The 24483-nt window shown below is 34.6% G+C and overlaps 1 protein-coding gene across 20 annotated transcripts in view; it reads left to right on the plus strand.

The window, feature by feature from the left end:
- PPFIA2 (PTPRF interacting protein alpha 2) overlaps positions 1-24483 on the plus strand; it is a 483812-nt gene that overhangs the window by 401535 nt on the left and 57794 nt on the right. For all 20 annotated transcript variants that reach the window (XM_032854666.1, XM_032854670.1, XM_032854668.1 and 17 more), the window contains 5 exons: positions 3539-3776; positions 7428-7457; positions 10560-10690; positions 12420-12574; positions 22771-22864. In XM_032854666.1, coding sequence (XP_032710557.1) covers positions 3539-3776; positions 7428-7457; positions 10560-10690; positions 12420-12574; positions 22771-22864 — 648 coding nt within the window. The remainder of the gene's footprint in view (positions 1-3538; positions 3777-7427; positions 7458-10559; positions 10691-12419; positions 12575-22770; positions 22865-24483) is intronic.

Here is a 24483-nt window from a genome sequence, read left to right on the forward strand (position 1 = left end):
ATTTTACCAAAAAAATTCACATGTTGCAGGTGTACAACATAACCAAAAAAAATCCCCCTCTCCCTCAGCGCCTCACCTCCCCTCACTCGTAGGTGTGCATCTGTGTGCACTCTCTTTTTCTCTCAAAAAACCAAACAGAACAAACGGAAATCTTGCCATTTGCAACAACATGGATGGAGCTAGAGCGTATCATGCTAAGTGAAATAATTCACAGAAAGCCAAATACCATACGATTTCACTAACGTGGAATTTAAGAGACAAACGAGCAAAGGGAAAAAAGGGAGGCAAACCAAGAAACAGACTCCTAAGTGTGGAGAACAAACTGACAGTCACCAGAGGGGAGAGGGTTGGAGAATGGGTGAAACATGTGATGGCAATTAAGGAGCTCATGGACCATGATGAGCCCTGAGTGTGTATGGAAGTGTTGAGTCACTCTATTGTACACCTGAAACTGATAGAACACTATGCTAACTATACTGGAATTAAAATGTAAAAACTTGTTATAAAAAAGAAATAAGCATCTTCATAAAAACAGTGGTAGCATCTTCGTAAAAACTGCTAACGCTAGAATTTATTTCTGGTTAAGATTTTTCTTCTTCCACAAACTATTGTTAACCATTAAAAAAAATTCCTCTTTTCTGGTTCCCTTAGTTTGCTAATTCTCCCTTAAAGGAAGGGATTAAATTACTTCATTTGCCACTGCCTCATTTGTTATTTAATCTGTGCATCTGCAGTTAGCTACTATTTTGAGTGCCTTACTTTTGTGGTCTTATTTATTATTCCATCCTTTTTAATGATTTATGTGGGACTCTCTCCCCAACGCGTTAGGACATTTTTTTTTAAAGATTTTATTTATTTATTTGACAGACAGAGATCACAAGTAGGCAGAGACGCAGGCAGAGAGAGAGGAGGAAGCAGGCTCCCTGCTGAGCAGAGAGCCCCATGCGGGGCTCGATCCTAGGACCCTGAGATCATGACCTGAGCTGAAGGCAGAGGCTTTAACCCACTGAGCCACCCAGGTGCCCCACATTAGGACATTTCAAAGGGAATCTTTTCTCTTCCTTCCTCCCTCCCTCTCCTTCCCTTTCGTTCTTTCTTTCTTTCTTCTTTCTCTGCATTAGGATTCTAAAGATCAATGGATTATCATTTTTCTAAATAAACTGAACATATCGGTAGCATTTGATTTCCCGTTTAATTAAACTTCAGTCTACCTATTACTCAGTTTATTTCTCTAGGTTTGACTTTCCTTTACAATTAATACAATGTCTAGTGTTCATAACTACAGTTTATTCGTAGAAAAAGCAATTTTTCTGAAGGAGTCATTTCCCACTCGGCATTTTAAAGTACAAAATTTATTTTTGTTGTTGTTGTTTTTCTAAGAGGAGACATTTTTTACCATTGGAATGTGTTTAAAGCATTAATAATGTTGTGTTATGTTACTTGACTAAGCCTTTCTTTGGGATTCTGATCTTTGGGTGAACTTAAAGTGTACCCATGAAAATAAACTTCAAAGTAAGAGAATTCTTATTCTTTTTAAAAAATATTTTATTCATTTATTTGAGATAGAGAGAGAGAGCACACAAGAAGAGAGCAGGAGCAGGGGGAGGAAGGGCAGAAGGAGGGGACAAGCAGACTCCCCGCTGAGCAGAAAGCCGGCCATGGGGCTGGATCCCAGGACCCTGGGATCATGCCCTGAGCTGAAGGCAGATGCTTAACTGACTGAACCACCCAGGCACCACAGAATTCATATTCTTTGTGGAACTGAGAAATTATAACTAAGAGTAAATGTGTCTCAGTATCTTTTTACTTAAATTTTGGAAGCAGTTTTACGTTCACGCAAATTTGAAGGTTCACGCAAAGTATCAAGATTTCCCGTATATCCCCTGGCCTCACACATGCATGGCCTCCCCCATCATTAACACCCTTCGCCACAGCAGTATATTAAAATTGGTGCACCTAAACCGAAACATAATCATCACCCAAATTCCATTGTTTACATTATAATTTACTTTTGATGTTGTACATTCTGTAGGTTTGGAAAATGTCTGACAAGTATCCATCATTATGGTGTCATACTGAGCATTTTTCACTGCCATAAAAATCCTCTGTGTTCTACCTATTCAATCCTTTCCCCCTGCTGACCTCTGATAACCATTGATCTTTTCCTGTCCCTGTAGTTTTGCCTTTTCCTAGAGTGTCATATAGTTGGAATCACATAATACGTAGCCTGTTTAGATTGGCTTCTTTTGCTTAGTCATATGCACTTAATGTTCTTCCATCTCTTTTCAAGGCTTGGTAGTTCATTTCTTTTTAGCCCCGAGTACTATTCCATTGTCCGGATATACCACAGATTACCCCTTTACCAACTAAAAGAGATCTTGGTTGCTTTCTAGGTTTGTCAATTATGTATAAAGTTGCTATAAACATCTGTATGCAGGTTTTTGTGTAGACTCTAGTTTTCAACTCCTTTAGGTAAATACCAAGGAACACAATTACCGAATGATATGAGTATGTTTAGATTTGTAAAAAAACCAAAAAACTGGTTTCCAAAGTAAATATGCGAAAAGAAAACTTTGCAGTTATTATAACCTTGGATTTTAGGACTATGTATCATAGATCACAATAAGCCATTTGTAGTTAATAGGAAAATATCTCAGGAGAGGTTGTTGATCACCGTTTTTAAATCAACTGCTGCTACACAGTTTCATTGTAACAATATACAAAATATGTATAGATTCGACTTAAATAGGATATTTATGTGACCCAACTAAAGCTCTTTGTTCTTTGCATGTCTCTAATAGTTAATTTGTACGTATCCTTGAAGCTTCTCCTTAAAGAAAAAACGGGTAATAGTGCTTTGTCTTCTCAAAAACATTTATAGCAACAGTTGAAACAATTTCTTTTATTCTGTATGTACATATCTATCTACCTGTGGTTAAATCATCTCCATATTATTACATTACCTGGTGCTTTTTTGAAGTTGACTTGGCTAAGTAAGTATTCTTAAAAAAAAGTCTCGGGGTTTTATTTGACCAAATGATAATTATGAATGACCATTCATTGAAGATTCCATCAGTTATACTTTTTCATCAGGTGGGAGGTCAAGTTCAGTATCTTTGTTAGGATCTGAGTTTCTAAAAGTCCATTCATTTATTGGCACCTCAGTCCAAATGTAAGATTAGGATGAGTGGCAGGAAAAAAAAAAAAAGGATTAGTAGCAGAAATTATCTAGGCAGGCAAGATTTTAAAAGGTTTAGCAGCTGGAAAAAAGAGTTTTAGCAGGTGGTAGTATAGAAAGAGGGTTAGACTGAAAGTGGGGAGGAGTTACAGATCACTTGAAAAGAAGGATTTTCTGAATTTCAGCCAGAAAGCCTCTGGAATTTATTGAAAGTTATATCGTTGCCTTAGAGAAAAGAAAACGTTAGATTTGGTGTAAAATATTCACAGAGCTCTTTATTTATTTATTCATTTATTTACGTGAATTCCAGCTACCATCTTAGCACCATATCATGGATCCAAATTAAACTGTATCTTTCAGGCTAATTCAGGAAGAAAAAGAATCTACAGAGTTACGTGCTGAAGAAATTGAGAACCGAGTGGCTAGTGTGAGCCTAGAAGGCCTGAATTTAGCAAGAGTCCACCCAGGAACCTCCATCACTGCCTCAGTTACAGCTTCTTCGCTGGCCAGTTCATCTCCCCCGAGTGGACACTCAACGCCAAAGCTTACCCCTCGGAGTCCTGCCAGGGAAATGGATCGGATGGGAGTCATGACACTGGTATGATGATATGCATGAGAACACTTGCCCCCATTAGGATGAATGGTGCATGAGCCGATACTTACTGGGTGTTTATTCTAAGGACCTTCTGTGTTTTTTGTTGTTTTTCTTTTTTTCACAACATCCCTATGTGGTAGGGGCAACTATTTATCCCATTATGAGACAAACAAATGTAGCCTACAAAGGTGTAATTTTCTAAGATCACATAATAAGTAAATAGAAAAGCAGTAGTCTAAATATCCCAGCAGCTATCTGAATGACTTAAACCATTAAGTAAATTTTCATGGGATCTTGATCAAGTAAATTGGGACTGGGTTTTTTATTTTTAAGGCAATAAATCACAAAAAAACCCCACATTATTATAATTGCTTCAATAGAACAACATAGAATGTTAACATTTTATAATATAGGTAATATAATTTTAATAAGAAGAGCCATCAAAAAAAAATAGTGACAATTTCCCAATATTTTTTTAGAATTTCATGTCAACATTTTTACCCTTCTTTACTCTTTCTTTCTTTCATTTTTTTTTAATATTTGGGATTAATAGTTGGAAACCTAAATTAAGAGGCACACTGAACATAATTGAGAGAAAAATCAAAGTGCCCTTTGCTAAAAATAATAAAGAGGAACGTCTGGAAAGAATGACAGGAATGACTACTGAATGCTATGATGGTTAGTCACTTAGTTCTCGTGATAACATCTGCAAGTCTGAGGGTATCACCTCAAGAGAGAGCAGAGGTAACTGCGGTTTGAGACCATGAGTAAATTGCTTATGCTTACAACAGTAAGTGGAGCTGGATTTTTCTTCAGATTTCCTGACACAAAAGCTTGTGCTATTCTGTCCCTTTGTGTGTGTGTGTGTGTGTGTGTGTGTGTGTGTGTGTGTGTGATAACCTGGGAATATGTTTAAATGACATTAATGAAGATTTAAATATTCTAAAACATTTTTGGAGGTAAAATTCTGTTTTTGTAATGAATAGTAAAACTTCACTGCTAAAACAATAAAATTCTAATTAAAGATGAGTTTGGAGATAGAAATTAATTTAAAACAAATAGGTGAAATAAGTTTTATACAGTATAAAACTAGCACAAATATAACAAATGGAGGAGAAATTAATGATACTACAGAAGAATATGAGGTGTATACAGTGTTTCTAAATACAGTCAGAAGGCTGTGAAGCTACAATAGATAGTGTCACAGTGTCTATATCTGTGTGTGTATGTAAGTGTATGAAATATCTGAAAAACATTTTAATTCATTTTCTAAATGACATCTTTACATAAATATAGTTGCTTTGATATGTATTGTAGCTAATAAATTGTAAAAATTATTTCCATTGGAATTGATTTATATTAATGCACATATATGCACATATTTATAAAGAAGTCATATCTCTCTATATATAGAAAATGCTGTCACCTCTGAGGAGAAAGTACCTCACAAGTTTTTTAAATTTTATTTTTACAAATTTGTTATGTATGTAAGTTAAATATCTTTTTCTTTAATGTTACAATTAAGAATTGAAACAAAAACTATTCTTATGGTATTACAGTGTTTTTCACGTTCAAACTCTTTATGATTATGGACTTTCATACAATAAAGATCAACATAAAAGAAAAATGGCAAAATTTTTTAAAAAAAGGAAATTTTTACCTTCTTAAGCTACTGAGTCCTCTAGTCTGTGCTCATTTCCAGACTTGATATTAAAAGATATTTTTTAAATAGGGGCACCTGGGTGGCTTAGGTAAGTGGCTGTCTTTGGCTCAGATCTTGAGCTCAGTCAGGTCTTGTCCTGGGATCTAGATCCTAGTCAGGCTCTTTCTTCAGCAGGGAGTCTGCTTCTCCCTCTGCTGCTCCCCACCACCTCCCATCCCCTGGCCCTGGCTCATGCTTGTGCTCTCACTCTCAAATAAATAATTAAATAAAATCTTAAAAAAGTAATTTTAAAATAGACATTATAAAAAATATCCAATCAGGGCAAAGGACAGCTAATCAGAACTGACCCCACCTTGACACAGCACAAACTTTTAGCCAGTGTACTGAGATATACCCAGTATATGCAGCTACGTTGTGATCTGCTTATTTTCGAAATCTACGAACCATCAATCTGACTTTATTAACTAAACAGGATATTGTCTCCGGCTTAGTTTCTGTTTATATTTGCTACATATATTGATGACTTGTTTATTATCAAAGCTATAGTAAGAGTGTTATGCCCACAGAGCATAATTTAGTCAGTATTCAAGGCAAGGAAGCTTCCGTTATTTCTGTTCTGCTATTCTTTTTTTTATATTTTTGCAATATAGTGTTTTGCTCTTTTAAGTAGTTCCATAAACATTAGCATCATAATCTTTGATAGTGTTATTATTTTATACTAATAAAATGTGTATAAACACATTTAGACATAATGTTTGTGTATATCTGAAAAAGATGCCAGTTTTCTGCATTTTCTTGAGCAGTTAGTCATAAATAAATCAATGGCAACTGAACATTATTACACTATGATTACCATACTTAAAAATGTTTGAAGCTTTTCCTGAGGGTAAAATGTAATTAAAATTTTCCATATCTGACTCAGAAAAAAGAAATGAAACCTGGGAAGTCCTTATCTCCTAATAGCACTTTGTCATTAAATTCATCACTGTTACAGTGAAAGACCAGTAGATTTTCTTTTACCTGTAGAAAATATTGGGGGAGGAGAGATAATCTTGTTGGATATAATCCATGTTTGAATAGTCAGAGGAAAATGAAAAGTTTTAGGGACAGAAAAACAGAGATGGAAAAGATTATTGTATTCATTTGTATTGGATATGTTTATATGTTTTACAAACATTATTTGTCCTCATTATAAAATGTGCTTTTATTTACTTTTACCTCACCACAAATCTATAAGCATAAAGAACATTCCACCAATATCTAGTTAGAATATTGAATGAAAAATATATAAATGTAAATGTAACTAAAATGGAATAAAATTGTTTTACTCACACAAGAGAAATTAATGAAGATATTGAGGGAATATAGATAGGTTCATTGGAAATTAGAAAGAATTCACTTTTCAAAAAATTCTTTAAAAGCACATCAACAAGAAAACAGCAGTCATAGAAACATGTTACACTGAGGCCAGAGCTTTTGGCATTTGGGAATGAGAGATTTGTTGGGATGCCAGGAAGTTTGAGATACATCAGGAATAGCATCCCAGCCCAAGGGAGGACCAAGGCTCTGCATAGATAGGGCAAAAAGGAATATTTATAAGCTCCATATATGTGCACTGATTCTTCACTTATCTATGATCTTCTTCATTCCCATTTATGTTTTCTTGGGAGGGTATAGTACCATATTTATTTCTGGCTAGATCACTCCATATGTGCTTCCTATTCCCTAGGGTTCCATGTCTCAGATCTCATACGTATGTTTGACCCCATCATGTGGACATGCTCTCCACCCATTCCATCTAAGAAGTTTCCTCTCTGAAGTCCCTCTCAGGAGAAGTCCTTCTGTAATGGTTAAAGATATTTATTTAGAAAACAATGGAATGAAAATACAAGATAGTCAAGTTATAGAATACTATTTAAACTTGTAACATGATCAAATGGTACTCTCTAATTAGTTCTGTTTTATGTTGCTTTTATTACTGCCAATCACAGCCAAGTGATCTAAGGAAACATCGGAGAAAGGTACTGTAAATATCTTTTATATGATTGCTAACTGAATGTTGCTTTTCTATGAAAGCTTTAAAATTATATTCTCATTAGTTGAACCATTTTATAAACATAAAAAGAAATACTGAGTTTAAGTGTTATCCAATTGTATAAATATGATTATAAGAGCAAATGCCTCAAAATAAAATTGTTTATGCTTTGTACGGTAATGATTAGATTATGTGGTCTAAATATCATAGAATTAGATTGTTTATTGTCAGTGCTAGAACAATGTGCTTATTTTTAATTGTAGGTTTTACTATTATTCAGACCAACAGATCAGGAGACCACAGCCAATGAAAAGATAGCTTGTTACTCATACTTCCCAAGAGGAGGGGGGCATGCCATGGAATGCAAAGGCAAAGGGAAGTACCTGAGTAGGTTTTCCTGAAGCAGAAAGAGCTAGGAGAAAAGATGAGTAGGAGCTTTACTGTGGTTTCTGTTGGAATGGCAAGACAGGATAAGCAGGCTTAGGGTTGGGTAGTTTTAATCGTGTCAGTGGGCTCAAGGTATTGGGCCATCTCTAGTTACTGATTCCCATCCTGGGATAATTAAGGTAGAGGAATATTGCCTCCTGAAGTGTAAGAACCAGATATAGAGTATGATTTGGCATACTGGACTAGATTGATTGATGTGCACATGAAAAGCATACTCCAGGGAAGTAGTTTGCTATCTCTAGGAATTAGCTTCTGCCCTGGGTCAGCATGATACCAGATGCCAGAGCATCAAGAATACAAAACTTATAAAAATAGTCATTAATCTGTTGCCTTCCTATTTGGTGTGACATAAATAGAATAAATATTAGAAATGAGAAACAAAATTGACTCCAGTTCTGATTCACAAAATGACATCTTGTTAGATAATTGAGAACAACAGAGTTCGGACACATGAGATATCAGATGGGAAAGATTTCAAAGATTCAACCTATTATCCAGTGTATAAACTTATTTTTCAGCATCATCAAGATGTGATAGACTATGTCCAAACACTTCAGAAACCAACAAACAATTTTTTTCTTTTGTCTTTTTTAATTTAAAGAAATCTATATTATATTTGTGTGGCTTAGATTGATGGAATTTTTTTTTCTTGAGTTATTATCTATATTCATATAGTATCTTCTCCTTGATACTATCAGTTGGTTCTCAACTGTCAGATTTATCATGCATAAAGTTCTTTGTCTTTGACTTCCTCTACCACTTAAAAGGGTCACACTGGAAATATAGAAAGAAATCTGAGTAGATGATTGATGTAAAAGAAGTTCAGTGGATATAAGAAAAAAAGTCACAAAGGAAGGTCCTATATAGAAATGCAGGCTCAGGGAATTCAGGGGGTGAAGAAATGGTTGGTGAGAAAGGTAGATGGTCTTGGTCATTAAAAGACCACAAACTAAAAATTGTTATGTATCAGGATAAGGAGTTACAGGTGTGATTCTGTTTGTACTTCAAAGAACCTGCTAAGATAATTATTATCATATCCATTTTATTGATGAGGAAATTGAATCTTAGAGAAGGTAAGTAATTAGCCCGTGTCACTCAACAAATAAGAGAAACCAGAATTCAAATCCATCTCTGATTCTAAATCCTTTCTCCTCTATTTTATTTATATAGTGTAAGCTCTAAGCATTATTCAGGCAAACAGTTTGTGTATGGTGTTTTTAAAAGCTGGTATTTGGAAAGTTGGCATAGTTTGACTGGCAATGTGGACAGAATAAGTCATTTTAGGAGGTGTTTCAGGGGGAAATTCTGGAAGCAGAAAGGTTAGGCTTAGCAGAAATAATCACAGAAAACAGTTACAGCTAGACCATGGGACTGTGAAGACATAAACACATATTAGGAAGAGTTTGGAAATGTACTTTCTGAATTTAGATGAGATGTGAGTTTAGAAAGAGTTTTCCAGAGTATTAACATTATCCTGAAAGTAGTTCTTAGAAAAGATTCTTCTGGTGGCAGTATACTGGTTGAAATGGAGAGAGGAAATCCTATAAAGATGCCTACATAAACTGTTAAAGGTAGTCTAAGCTTGGATGACAAAAGCCCAGTCAAACAATTTCATTAAGTTTCTCCAATGCATGAGGTCTTTATTGTGTATCATACATAAACACATTTATGCATAATAGCTTAACATAGAAACAAAGTAAGACATTATGTTGACATAAGATAATAAACAGCTTTAACATTTTTGCTATAGCTATATTGTTAACTTTTTGTCATCAGAACTGTATCTTCTAACTATGCTTTCCATCATCTTTCTATATGTATATATTTTATGAACTTCAATGCACAGCGATGCCATGAAAAATATGCAGGATTATTGTAAAAAAATACATCTTTACAATCAACTCAGTTGTTGAGAAGTCTTACTGTAATGCACTTTTACATGTCTATCTCTGACAAAATTTGGTTTGGTATCCTGAATTGTTCTGGATTCTGAACCAAATTATTTAAAGAAATCCCTTCCACCCCATCTTACGGTTTCTGTATGTCTTTGTCCATATTCTCGTGAGAAGTAGTGAAATGAAATAATTTGCAAGAAATTTTTTTTCCTGATAAACTGCCACTCATTTTTTAAATATCTGGAACATATTTCATTATCCTGATTTAATACAATTTATCTAGTAAAGTTGTATTTTTACCGCCTTCTCTTCTCACTTCAAAAATCTATGAAAAGATATCCATGTTATGATAACCGACGATGCATGCTTTTTTTTAGTGAATTAGCTCAAATATGTGTTCAGTAACTTTTTATAAAGCATTTGCATTCCTGTTATATTGAAATGGATTCCAGGATAGCTTTTTCATAGTCCCTGGGTATTGATCTATGATGTTTATTTACTCTAAAATATATTGTTGTGGAATGTGTCCATTTTTTTTTAACTGGAACATCTTCACTTTTAAACAGTTATGACACTCACACTCTTCAATAATGTGAATTTATACGTGTAAGACCTATATGCCCCAAGTTTTTTTGTTTTGTTTTTATATTAGAATCAATTAGCCTTGCTTAATGATTTTTCCGTTTCCATCAATTTCAGTTGAAATCTAGAAAGAGTTCATCTGAATGTATTGTTTCCGCTTCTAGATTGCAGTGGTGGAAGAAGATGGTCGGGAGGATAAAGCAACAATTAAATGTGAAACTTCTCCTCCCCCTACCCCTAGAGCCATCAGGATGACTCACACCCTTCCCTCCTCCTACCACAATGATGCCCGAAGGTATGACTCTCCCAGCACCCAGAACTTGGCGTGCTCTCCTTCTGAAAATATTCCTCTTTCTTTCAGTGTTGTCAAATTGACTGCTTAAACATTTATGTGAGAAATTTGATTTGAGATTTAACTCTTCATTGGGTATTGCTCTGCTCCCTGTCTCCAACATCACTTGTGGGAAAAAAAAATTGCATTCTGAGATCAAATATTTAGTTTTAAAATTAACTGTATATTTGTGGTCTTATTACTAGCCAATGTGAACAAGACAAACTCTTCTATTTTTAGTAGATATTTCCTATTAAAGTCAAGCTAATGGAAGGACTTACTAAGAGGAATAACAAAAAAAAAATTAAGGGATTCTAGGAAAGGGTTATAAATTTGGCTTAGGTGTAAGAGTAATTACAGTCTGAAGTCATAACTGCACTTAATTTACTTTTAGCAGACAAATGTGTACACCACCCTCTAGGTGCTGGTGCTGCGGGCTAGAACAGCTACTCAGGCAGAAAGTCCTTAGGAAAAAAAATATCCATGCCAAAGTGTTAGAAGAAGGGATAAGGAGAAAATACCCATTTTTCATAGTAACTCATCCTGTGGTCCTTTCTGTCTGCCTACAAAATTACAAGCAGGTCTCCATAATAATTAATGGCATAAATAAATCTAAGTATACAATTCACATCTTAAATATATGGCCTTTTACAGTCTTATAAATTACAGCATCTCTAGACACATAATTGATATAACTGAACATAATGACTTAGTATTAAAACCTACATAAGAATCTGTCTTCTAAATCGTATGTGTTTTACAAGAAATATATTTGAAAACAGAGCTTTCTGTGCTCACAGGCATTTTTTTTCCTTCTGTTTTATTTATTTTTAATTTCTAATGTGGGAAAAAAAATAGTTACTCCAGTTTCAAAATATATGCTTTCACCCTCCAAGAAAAGTGTGAATTATATTTTAACACGTTAAAGCTATTGGTTCGGAGTTTAGAGAATGTGAACTCATTAATTAGGATGAATAAGTAAAGTAATTCGTCATGGCGTTGTCACATTAACAGTGGTAGAATAGATAGCAATATGTATTGAACCTCTCCTATTAATACAGCATCAGTGAGAGTGCCCAGGAATGGAAGCTTGAGCAACTGCTTAGAATTCATTTCAGTTTATCATGTACCTAAAAGAATACCTGAGAACTGTAAGAAAAAACATAAAGTGATCACTAGAGCATATGATTATTTGCTTCTAAATCCTACCTCGATGATTTAAAATGAAAAGAATTAGATTCTAAAACTGGGAGAGGGAAAGATGGCTAGACAAAAACTCAGGAAAGTCGTGGCTGGAGTAGCCCCTTAAATTTCACTGTTAGATAAATTTAAATGTCTTATCATGGGTCATTATGTTTATGACTAAAAAATAATAAACTCTGAGAAGGAACTAGGTTCACGTGCTGAAGAATGGAAGGTCATTTAACATGCAATGAATAAGCCAACCTGTGTTCCTTGGTTCATTCAAGATTATATCAAAAGTAAGGAGGAAAACATTTAGAACAAAAATAATCTTTTCTAGAAAAAAATTGGATAGCCATAAGGCTGAAAAAAACCCCAAACTTCAGTATGCTTAAGAGCAAATGTGGGAGGAAAGGGAGAAAGTAAGTGTTCTTCTGTTTGTCCCTTTCTAAAGGAGCAAGTCTTGTGTACCTTGTGGGACGAGCAGTTTGCTCTCTTTTGTGTTTTGCAGTAGTTTGTCTGCCTCCCTTGAGCCAGAAAGCCTTGGGCTTGGCAGTGCCAATAGCAGCCAAGACTCTCTTCACAAAGCCCCCAAGAAGAAGGGAATCAAGTCTTCAATAGGACGTCTGTTTGGTAAAAAAGAAAAAGCCCGACTTGGGCAGCTCCGTAAGTGTGCATGGGTTTGACTCTTCACGGCCACTCATTGCAGTCATTTCTGAGGGTCTGCTTTTTGTTTCATTTCCCATCTTTGCATTTCTTTCTTTTTCTAATCAGCTTTTTTTTTCCTGACAAACTTTCTTTTTTAATCGGCTCTATAAATTCAATTTCGCTGAATAATGTTGGGCAAAACGTACAGGGGAAAAATATTGTAAAACGTATGGTCCTTTTGATTTTTCTACGAATAACAGTAGCTAGAATTTATTTGATGCTGACTCTGTGATAGACACCAGGCCCCTATGAGACAAATGTTATTACAGTTATTCTTCTTTATTGATGAATAAACAGTGTCTTAGTAACTTGCAAAACTGAGAAATTTATCCTAGTGTCAGTGTTTCAAAGCGGTTTAAAACCACTGAACATTCTGCCACTTAAGGGACAAATATCTATACACGTTTTTCTGCTGAAACAATTGAAATCCCTATAAGAAATCCAAAATAAATTTTTCAGTCAAAATGAAGAATTATGATATGCAGGGCAAAAAAGTACAGAATTTCTTTGTTTAAAGCTAACACAGCTTCCACAAACAAACTCTACACTGTGTAGGTGGGGAGACAGAGGAAGGAATAAGGTAGTAGAGCTTGTGTTACTTACTTATTGTCAGTTACTAATTGAGGAAAAATATAGGTCAGTACATTTAAAATGACCCTAAGTAAATGTATAAACATATGTACGTAGATAGGTGATGAATGGATGGATGGATGGATGCATGGACATATTTATAATTGTCTGAAACAAAAAGAATATGAAAAATGTATTTCCTAAAATGATAAAATATACACTTGGTTTGTGTGTGTGTATATGTGTGTCTCTTTCTACATATTTATTTTTTCATCATATTGGCTATTTGTGATTGCATCTTCTTTTTTCCATCTTTTCATATTTTTCTTAGAACTATAGTTAAATTATTGGGAAATATTTAGCTCCCACCTCTAACACTAAATGCTGAACAGAATGGTACAGATTTCTTAGCACTTTCTTTAGTTTCCCAAATAAAGGAATGATTACTTAGAAGTAATGCTCCAGCTGCCAGGCTTACTTTCCAGTCGTGGCACCAAAAGAATTTCTGAGAGTAATATTTATGTTTGCAAATTTACAAATGTGGTGTATTCAAAAATGCTCTTCCCAACTTCCATAATGTAAAACCCACACAAAGCATCTCAAACCATAGGAAACTGGTGTGTGATTAAATGTGATTAAATGTTATTCAGCAGGTTAATTAAATCCTCTTTGGATTTCTGTTTCTCAGAAGAGGAACTCCTTAAGCCATAAAAAATTATTGCATAAGGAAAGAAGATAGAAGATGATTCCTTTTAAAATATAAAATATACATGCCGAGGCATTGTTTTCATTTTTTATTTGACAACTCTTTATAATCTTACCAAATTATTTGTCATTTCCAATATATTACAGTGTAATTCACAATAATGTTGATAGTTATTTTAAGATATTTATTTTGCTAACCTAGTAATCATTTTATTTATACCTATTTCAACATATATATCATTTTAGGATCTATAATTTACCTTTCCCTTTTAACATATATTTAATTGCCTTTCTCTCATAGATTTTTTTTCTATTTTTATTTTGTATTTAACTTTGATGAGGAGTAACTGAATTGGAAATTTTGCCAATATTCTTTCAAAATCAAGGTATCCAGGATATAATTTAATGTCTGGTAGGATATAGATTCTTCTAGAAACCCAGCCCTTCTTACCCATTTAAGTGACTGTGTGCCTCTATGTCAGACCAGATGAAAAGGGAATTAGTGATAATTATTTTCATCAATTCCATCCAAGTTGGAAATTAACGATAGTTTTTAGGGATCATCGCATCACCCCAGGAAGAATTCTGAACTCTGAGCAATTTTGTTTTCCGCTGAAGAACAACAGAGATACAGTATAAATAAAGCCAGAGTTAGCAGCAGGTTAAGGACTGCAATGCTGATGAGGACAACAGTACAGATATGTGTACCTCTGGAACTATATGGAAGCTGCATTGACAGTCAATCAAAGCTCCTGGAGAGACCAAGAATAAAAAGTCTTTATTGGAAATAAGACTGGAGTAAATGACAAGAAAATGCAGACACAATTACATTTTAAAAAACCATATATTTACCAAAAGAATATGGTATATGGTACCACTGGTACTTCAGTTGAAGGATATGAACTCAGGTCTACTTTTGTCTTGGAAGGTGTATCCAGATTGTAAGGGGAAGACTGTGAAAACTTTTCAAACTTTTCAAACACCTGGTAGTGCTGACTTATGCGTCAGAAGAAACTAAGAAAGCACCCCTGGTGGTTGTGATTTTAATAATATCTTGATATGGCAAATTCAAACACAGGCACTGGCAATGTTCTTCCTTCTACCAATGCAAATAGAAATAGAAAAAGAAAGATGGCATGGAAAGTAATATGGTAGAGGGATGATGGTGTCAAAGAACCAAATTTGAAGTTTTGGACCACGTCCTAAGATTTTGAACTCTTAGTTAAAGATTTAGATCATAAACTCAAAGAAAGAAAAATAATCTCAGGGTAGCTATACTAGAGGCCTCTAAATGAAATATGGTATGGACGACAAAAACTATCTAAACAGAACTATGAACACGTTCACTTGGTTCCATCAAGAATGATGAGGAACAAAGGAGAAATTATTAGTAATTCAAAGAGGAGAATATTGGTAAAGGGAGTGTTGTTTGCAGTGTATAACAATCTGAAAAGCTAGGGTTATAAGACAAACTTCAGATATGATGAATCAGTCAGTGTGACTGCATTAATAACCCCTAACCCTGGTAAATCAAACTGAATATGCAAGTAGTCATTTTTTTCAAATGTGTTGCTAGCAGAGACAGTATAAACATGGAGACCCCAAAGTGCAAAGGAAAGAACACATCAAAAAGTGTTTGAATAAAGTTAACAGAAACTAAACAAAATTGTTCTATTCTAGAAGTCTATTTATTTATTTTATTTGAGAGAGAGAGAGAGAAACAAGAAGGAGAGAGGTAGAGAAAGAGAGAAAGTCTTAAGCAGGCTCCACAATGGGTGTGGTGGGGCTCAATCTCGCAACCCTGAGATCATGACCTCAGCCAAAATCAAGAGTTATATGCTTAACCAGCTGAGCCACCCACTTCCCCTATTCCAGAAATCCTTAAAGCATGTTTTCCTTGGATACCACGATTATTCACTCAAATCACAGAAGTAGCATGGAAAAAAGCTTGGTAATAATGGAAGATTCCAAGTTTTCAGGTACCTTTTAGAAAATTCATTCTGCTCTTTTTCAGATGGCTTAACAGTTCTATTTATAGTATTAATGCCTATAATGTAAGAGCAGGATTTGCAAATGAAAATCTCTGCTCAGTGTATCAGATGATAGGCAGGGTTTAAAATAACAAGAAGTAATACAGGTGAAAATGAGTGAATGAGCATTTATTCTTCCATTTAAAGCATTCATATTTAATTTTTTTAAAGATTTATTTATTTATTTATTTGACAGAGATCACAAGTAGGCAGAGAGGCAGGCAGACAGAGAGAGAGGAGGAAGCAGGCTTCCCACTGAGCAGAGAGCCCCATGTGGGGCTCGATCCCAGGACCCTGCCTCTAATATCCAAGCTTAAATGAGTTGTCCACAATTACTATTTTCACATTCTCATCTGTCAGTCACTTTATAACCTACCACAGCCTGACTTCCACACAAACTACTACTAAAATTCTAGAAACAACTTTGGTCTCAACCAACCTAGAAGATTGGTTAAGACAATGAAGGATGACTGTTATCCCAACAATTTAAGAGGATAGTAACACGCTCACGATTGTATTTATTATGATGTGGACTTAAGGAAGAAGCAGTATATCTGAAACAGGAGACCTCTTCCTTTTAAAAACATAATTTGAAAGATTTTGGTACCAAAGTTGTACGTATAATGAATGATAGATAAAAGCGAACATGTAAGAACAATGTCAAAAAGGCCACTAGCCCCAAATAAACTGATGATTGGAAAAACTGTCCAGACTAGAAGGGGACTTACAAAGTCCCATTATTATTTTTGTTTAGTAATTTTAAAGTTTAAAGAAAATGAATAAAAGTAAGGTTCACCGTATGTGAACAACGTATACAAATAAGTGGAACTATTCAAAAATTCGTTTTTGCTTTTGCTTGCTTAAGGAGAAAGATTTGACCCAAAAAAGAAGCATTAACAAGAGGGAATTGAAATCCAATAGGGTTGAGATTTTGAGGGGAAAAAAGAAAAAGAACACAGATATAATCCAAAGTCATTTCTGTCTTCCTACTTTGAGTGAATAAGCCCATGTGGAGCCACGCTTACGTGTAGAGTGCCAACCATGGACTTCAGTAAAATGGTGAAAGCATAACTGTTGGCATCAAGGAACTTCCAGCTTATTAAAGTAGAGTCCATAAGCACAAAAGGCCTTTTATTTTAAATAAAATCTTCAGTACGTTCCTGACTCAGGAAAATTTTACCTGCTATGTTGTCTATCCTGCCCAGTTAGCTAGGGACGGGGATTTTGAAACCCATAATCTAAGATTATACATTGGTTATTGGAATCCTGACTGGCTTGCCTTTTAATTCTATCCGAAGGCACTAACCTATTTTGAAGGAAAGCAAATTAAACTGTGTTAAAAATAACCATGTCAGATGACACGAGTTTGTTTTTCTGACAAAGTTACTCAGTTACAGAACAGAAAAGGCAGTGGGTGAGCTGTGACTCATGGCATCCCTGTGGACAAGATGTCAAAATGGGGTCTCAGTGATGGAAAAATTCAGTGGGGTTTATCACTGGTTGAATAATCCTCCTATTACAGTGCTAACGAGTGGAGTGATGCCACCTTGGATCAAGATCTCTGGTGGCATAACTAGGACTCCTCTGTCTTTGGTCAGTACATCCCCAGTCACTTGACATGAGTATTTCAATAACACAGGTGTCTGATTTATGGATTACTGATATGGACAGAAAACACAAATGAAAAAAAAAATAGGAGTTGTTCCTGAAAACTATTCTCAAAAATATCTCTCCATATGATCTTAATACATTCTTTGGTTTACTACCTGGGAAACACCCAACTCTCTCAGGTCTTCAGAGAACCCCAATTATAATGACTATAAAGAAAAAAAGAACAGAACACACATGACCATCCTAGCTGATGTTAACAGTGAATGATAAGGATAAAGAAAAGAGGCCATTGACAGACATTTTAAGAGAGGTGAAAAGAAATCAGACGAAGAGATTTTCAAAAATGGAGAATTGATCCAATAGAACCAAATGTGACAAAGCTGTGGGAAAGAAAAAAAAAACAAAACAGAAAAATATATTAAAATTAGAACAGGCAGTGTCCCCAATTTTGGGTGTATAAAGTACATATATAACTGAGTAAAAATAAATACTAGATAGATAGATAGATAGATAGAGGCTTCTTTTGAGAATTTCCTTAAGTGAAAAGAAATACATTTTCAAGAGATTTTTTTGACTCCTAAATTGCAATTCTCTTTCCTTTATGGTCATCTGCCAGATTGTATTATAGTTGCCTGAACTCACTGACATACTATAATTAGCATAATGTAGAAAATACCTTCATAATGACAAAAACAGCATCAATATTGCACCAGTTATTCAGCAAGCACCTTTCTACACATGAAATTTGGGTGGCTTGTGCTGGCCTTTACCCCAAAATTTAGATTTTTCTAGTTGCTCTGGAGCCAATGGATACAATAAAAATTCCACAAAGTACCAATTACAAATGACTCACACTCTGCATGGTGAAAGGGCCTTTCTTTGAAGAAAGTACTATTTAGCTTTCATTGTGAGTGTATTTATTACACTTTATGAGCCAGGCCCTATGTCTAGGTGCATTTTTCAGAGAGCTAACAGACTAACAGATAGAGAGCAATTGAGTAACCAACCGTTTATAAACTCAAAGTGTATTTAAATCCAAGTGAATGCTATGAGTTAATACTAAAGAGAGGTCAGATGAAAGAAAAGATGAAGCCACCAGTGGGCAGTCTTCATCTCTCTGGAATTAGAGCTCCCTTTTTAAATACAAGGACAGGGACGTCTGTTGGACAAATGGAGAGGTACAGACCTTGCAATGCGGGTTTTGGCTAGAAATTCCTATAGACTTGTACTTCAAGGGCCAACCTGAAATAAATTAAGTTGAAAGGAATCTAAGGACCAACCAACATAGAGATATTTGCCCTCATAGTTCAGATGAACAGATAGCTGCAACCAGTACCATTCATAGATCTAAGTCTATGAGTGAGGGTCCTTTACTGAATTCCTTGACCAGGGTCATACAAAGCCTCACACTTTGCAGTACCCTTATTGGAATTTTCTGTTATCTCTCTCTAACTGGGAGAGTCTGGGGCTGGCCGTGCTATCTGGACAGGACACTCTTAGCCAAGAAGCCAAGATTTGGTCCTGTGAGTCTAATCGCTGGAAGCACTGGAAAAAAAAAAAAAAAATTTTTTTTTTAAACCTTTCGGACCCTGGGAGAAACCAGGGAGGTAGTGCCATCTGGGCATGGTGCCTGATCCAAGCAAACAATGTGAATCTGAGTCCCTGTTTCTCCCCTTCAGAATGTACCTTGACTCTCTTTCCCATGTTTGGGTTCAGCCAGATATCCCAGGGAGCCCAGAGACTTACACCCATGAGGTGGTTCTGGGTCAGTGGCCCAATTCTGGTTGCAGGAGGGTGATGTGACAAGTGAGTCACTCACTCCTGCTGTCTAGAATGCTATTGTATGATGTTGGACCACTAGAGTGTTGTCCTGCTGATTTGGGGTAACTAAAAGTTTATATATAAAACAAGCTGGAAAAAAATACTTGAGTGAGACCCTCACATCCTAGGAGTGGTCCTGTGTCCAACAATTCCAGCTCCTCAAAGACCTCACCAAAGTAAGTATGCTTAGTGATACCCCAGAAAACTTAACTGAAGGCAGGGATTTGGACTTGGGTATTTTCATGCACAGCTACTAGGTGACCATTGACAAAGTGATAAGCAATTTATTATCTGAGGAATTCAATGAGTCATGAAACTCAAGCTCAATGCCTGAACACCTCGTGCCATGAGAAGGTAGAGTTAATGATGCTCTCTTCACATTCCTAATGAACCTCCCAGAGAGTGAGTAACCCCTAGCTTCCACAGGCTAGAGTTTCATATCAGGATCACTCTTGACATTTTAAGGACAAGCTAAAGGATTTTCTACTCATTAAAGAATTTAGAATCTTAGTTCCCTAACTGATATGTGTCAGTTTCCCTTTGCAGTTACTGCGACATTGGAAAATGTGCCTCCCTCGCCCCATCAACATACGCAAGTACTAATTTCCTTCTGGAGATCAGTACTGTCTCCAGTTTAGAACAGAACCGTTTAGAGAGAGCTGTCCAACAGAAATATAATTCAAGCCACAGATGTTAGTCACATGTATAATTTTTTAATTTTCTACGAGTTATATTAAGAAAAGTAAAAAAAGACCAGTGAGATAAATTTCAATAATTATTTAAGTAAATATATCAGAATATTTCAACATGTAATCAACATAAAATTATTAGATAGCTTATATTCTTTTTTTTTTGCATTACATTTTCAAAAGCCTATGTATATTTTATACTTCCAACAAGTAATTTGGACCAGCCACATTTCAAGTGCTTCATAGCTCTGTATGACTAGTGAATAAAATTTTGGTATAGATAAATGGGCAGATATTCCTAAAGTCCATACAGCCATATGAACCCACTACCACCTAGACAAGGATAAGACAGACTATTCCAGAGTCAGATGATCATCTACAGAGTAAGAGTTCATCAGCTGGTTTGGCTGAGATTATCTTTACCAATAGCTGGAACCTGAACTTGGCTGGATCAGTTCTATGAAAGAAGGTTCTTATCCAGAAATATTTTAATTGGGCTAAAAAATGCACCTGATTATACGTTTGCTCCTGCTTAAGGGTACTGTCCTACATGTGATCCTTAAAAATTTTACCTACTATGGCCATAAATGTTATTTTGAAACAGGAGATATCTGTAATTCTCTATTACTTGCTGTATTCAAAGTATATTAGATTTTGAACTATTCATAGTATTTCTAAGCTCCTCATGCTTTTTATTTTTATGGTTTTATTTACGAGAAATAAATTCTATTATCTTTCTTTTCTGGGTCTAGATTTAACTCACAATATTCTTCCAGTGCTGTCTTTTTTTCCCTCCCAGAGCTATCATATGTTTAAAAATGTTATTTTTGCTAATTAAAGTGTTGGGGTCTTGAAAAAAATAATTTAGATGTTCTTCTTTGCTCAGAAAAAATAGAAAGCCTGATTCATACAACCACTTGGTGGTCGAAATGTCTTGTCTAACCTAATGGGTCTACCTCATCAATCTCTATGTTCCCATCTGGACTGATCAAGAATTTTTTAACTTTTAAGTGAATCATTCATTTCCATTTCCATTTCAAGAGAACAATTTTATTGTTACTTGCAGACTGTGAATAATAATTTATGGACATATAGTAAGGCAAGTACACTGATGAGAGAAATAAAATGAAAATACCCACTCACTGTGCATAAGTGGAAAATCTCACATTTAAAAATGACCCCCAAGAGTCCTTCAGTCAGCCAGTGGATGATTTTCCTAATGGTACCGACAATGACATTCTTTCATAATAAGTTATTTAGGTATTAATTGCATATGTGCATAACTGAATAAAATAAACTTTGGTACCCAGATTCAAAATTATTGGCTAGATCTAGACAACAGTCAGTATGTTTTCAATTAAAGAGGACTTTGTTATAATTTTACGGTTCAGTAACAGTTACTAGGCTATGAGATTAACATTTATACCAATGCTCCAGAATTTATAGCATCAAGTATTATAGATTGTTTGCTAAAAATAAATTATGAAAAACAGTGACAACAAAGTTTGTCACTGGTGCTTTAATAAGATATTTCATTTCACTAGAAAAACCATAACCTGGTCAAGCCCTGCAGATGTGAAGCTGGGAAATTACAGTGACAGAATGGTAAAAATTAACCTTAATAATTGTATTTATTGATATATTGGTAACATTTGTGTGTCTGTGTAGTCTTTGTAAGGGTTAGTATTAGCTTGAGTCTTTCTACCTAATCTTGAGCTTAACTGGAATTTTTAATCCCTTACACTTAAAAAATATGTATACCTTAACCCACTTAAAAATAGTGAACATTTTTTTATTTGCCTTGGCTTCATGTTTTTTGCATATAGTAAATATAAGAGAAAATAGAGCTCAGGATTAAGTTCTCATTTTTCAATTTTAACTAGAATTTATGAATTAATTATGTTTATGGGTCCTGAATGAAATAAGTGCATTGTAAAATGTGTAATTCTGTGTTTTATGCCCAGCATACTTTTTTTTCTTCCCTCTTTTCCTTGCAATGTAATGTATATTGCATATTTTCCAGCGCTAATAAAAATGACACCACACTAAATAATCTATGGCATGCTGGGTAAAAGCAGTTCTTACTAAGATCTTCTAAAGACATGATTTTTTCCCAGGTATAATTATAAAATTTACAAAACAAAAGAAAACCTGCCAGAACATAAGAAGTTCTGGAAGTAAGGCTTATACGGAAGGATTTAGGAGTCAGCCAGGTGAGGAAAAGAGGATTCCAAAAGCAGGATAGGAAAAATCTTTAGAAGTCAGCAAATGCCTCTTCATTTCCTTGACTTGGAATTAAAGACATGCTCCTGATTGGGTTCCTTGGGCTATCATTTATCGCATTATACATAAAATGTGTCATATTTTTTCAAATGTTGAAAAAAAACCTCACTCATTACACCCATATTTGCTCTTGTTTTTCATAAGAGGAAAAATGGACCTGGAAACTGGCAGACTGTATTTGTCAATGTGTTTATTATGTATCATGTTGCTGCTGGACGCAGTTGAATAGGAGGCTAATAGGGTATCTTTTCTTTTCGTTCTCTCAGTGTATGTTCATTTATGCACCCATGCCATTTTATGCATGTTGGGTTGGAAATATAAAGATGATCTAAGAAAGAAAAAAGAATATGTAATACTGAAATGTTAATGAACTCACTTTTAAAAATTTATTTTCAGAACTGACACAATGTATCCAACCCTAATATGAATAGTTACTTCTTCACAGGAGGCTTTATGGAGACAGAGGCTGCGGCTCAGGAGTCCCTGGGGCTAGGCAAACTTGGAACTCAAGCTGAGAAGGATAGAAGACTGAAGAAAAAGTAGGTTTGGAGATTTTCTTCTTCCTTTTTCTAGCTTTTACTGACTCTGTTATTTGTGGGGAATTAAAAAAAGGGTAGTTGGAAACCATAGACCAAAGCCACTATTGTCCTGGTATTCCCTAAAACTTCTCAATGCTGGAATTTCCTAGTTCTGCTGAGCTACAGTTTGAAATAGGTATAGAGATCTTTGGCCTATAATAGAAATAAATGGTTTATTCTGAGAGACCAATGCATTTATTGCAAAACACGTATGTATTTAAAATATTTAAATGTAGCCTCATAAGTAATATAATAATCTATTTGAAGTTAAATCCAGTAATGAATTGGTACAATAAAATGAGAACCTATACCATCCAACTTTGTGTTTCCTCTTACAATGCAAGTACCTTCACTTAAATTGGAGTACTTAAAAGGAGAATATTTCTCTTTCTGATTGAACATAAACTTATTTTAGACCCAGAGCAGATTGTTTTGCATCTGTCAGGAAACTGATAGTGTATCTTTTCATTCACATGTAATATGGAACATTTAAATGACTTGCAAAATTGGCAAATTTTGAGTCCCAGCAGCTGTTAGAAAGCTAGTGGGTCTATAAATAACATATTTTTAAAATACAAAGTAGCATTTTCAGTGATGAAATAGTACCTATAAAACATGTTCTTTAAAAGCCAAATGATTTCTCTATCCTCGAATCTATTGGTTACTCCTTTTCCTCTCCTCTTTCTCAAGTATTTATTACATTGTGTTTGTAGTTTTCATGTTTACCTTCTTTCCTATGAAATGATATTCATTGCTCTAGTTACCATTATTTTAACAGATATGCTCATATCGTTATAGTATTTGGGATAATCAATTGAATTCATAATTTACCTTTTCATTTGCTTTACAGATTACAGATGTTTACTAATAATGAGGAAATTGCAAGTTGTAGAAGAGCTCACTAGCCTAATTATTTCATTAGTTTTCTACTTAATAAAATTATATATGTATATATGTGTATCCAAATTTAATAGAAACACTGTACAGAAATAAAGAAGTGACCTTGAGAGCATTATTTCTTGAATACAATCAAATGCTCAGTTACATTCAGTAGCAGTAAATATTTCTTCTTTCATTATTGATCACTCAAAAATATAATTAAATATTATCACAACCTATCTCTTCATTTTATTTATTATTATCAAGGAATGCTTTATTCAATTTTATGGCTTTTTAATGAGAACAACTAGATTCTTTAGAATTTATTTCAAGTTTAAAGAATTTCCAATTTTATTTATTTAAAATTACTTTAAGTCTAAAGGAATAAGATTAATTAAAATCCAGACTGGCAAATGAACTTGGTCTATTTCACTTAAAAGGTAATTTTGTTTTTTTCCATAATGAAATATTTATATATAATAGCAACTTGACCAGTTTTCACATTGCATAGAAGTGTGATATTGAGGCAAATAATATATTTCATTGGTTGTTTTTGAACCAAATTAATGTATTTTTAAACAGTTATGAAGTTAAACATTTCTCATTATGGTAGTTTTAAGGCTAATGTATTTAAATTTTATCTATTATTAATTTTAAACACTGTTGGATTGACTTAATGTTAATTTTATGGAATTATTTCT

The sequence above is a fragment of the Lontra canadensis genome, unplaced genomic scaffold (genome assembly GCF_010015895.1).
Source record: "Lontra canadensis isolate GAN:19392208 unplaced genomic scaffold, GSC_riverotter_1.0 scaffold9, whole genome shotgun sequence".
NCBI classification, from domain to species: domain Eukaryota; kingdom Metazoa; phylum Chordata; class Mammalia; order Carnivora; family Mustelidae; genus Lontra; species Lontra canadensis.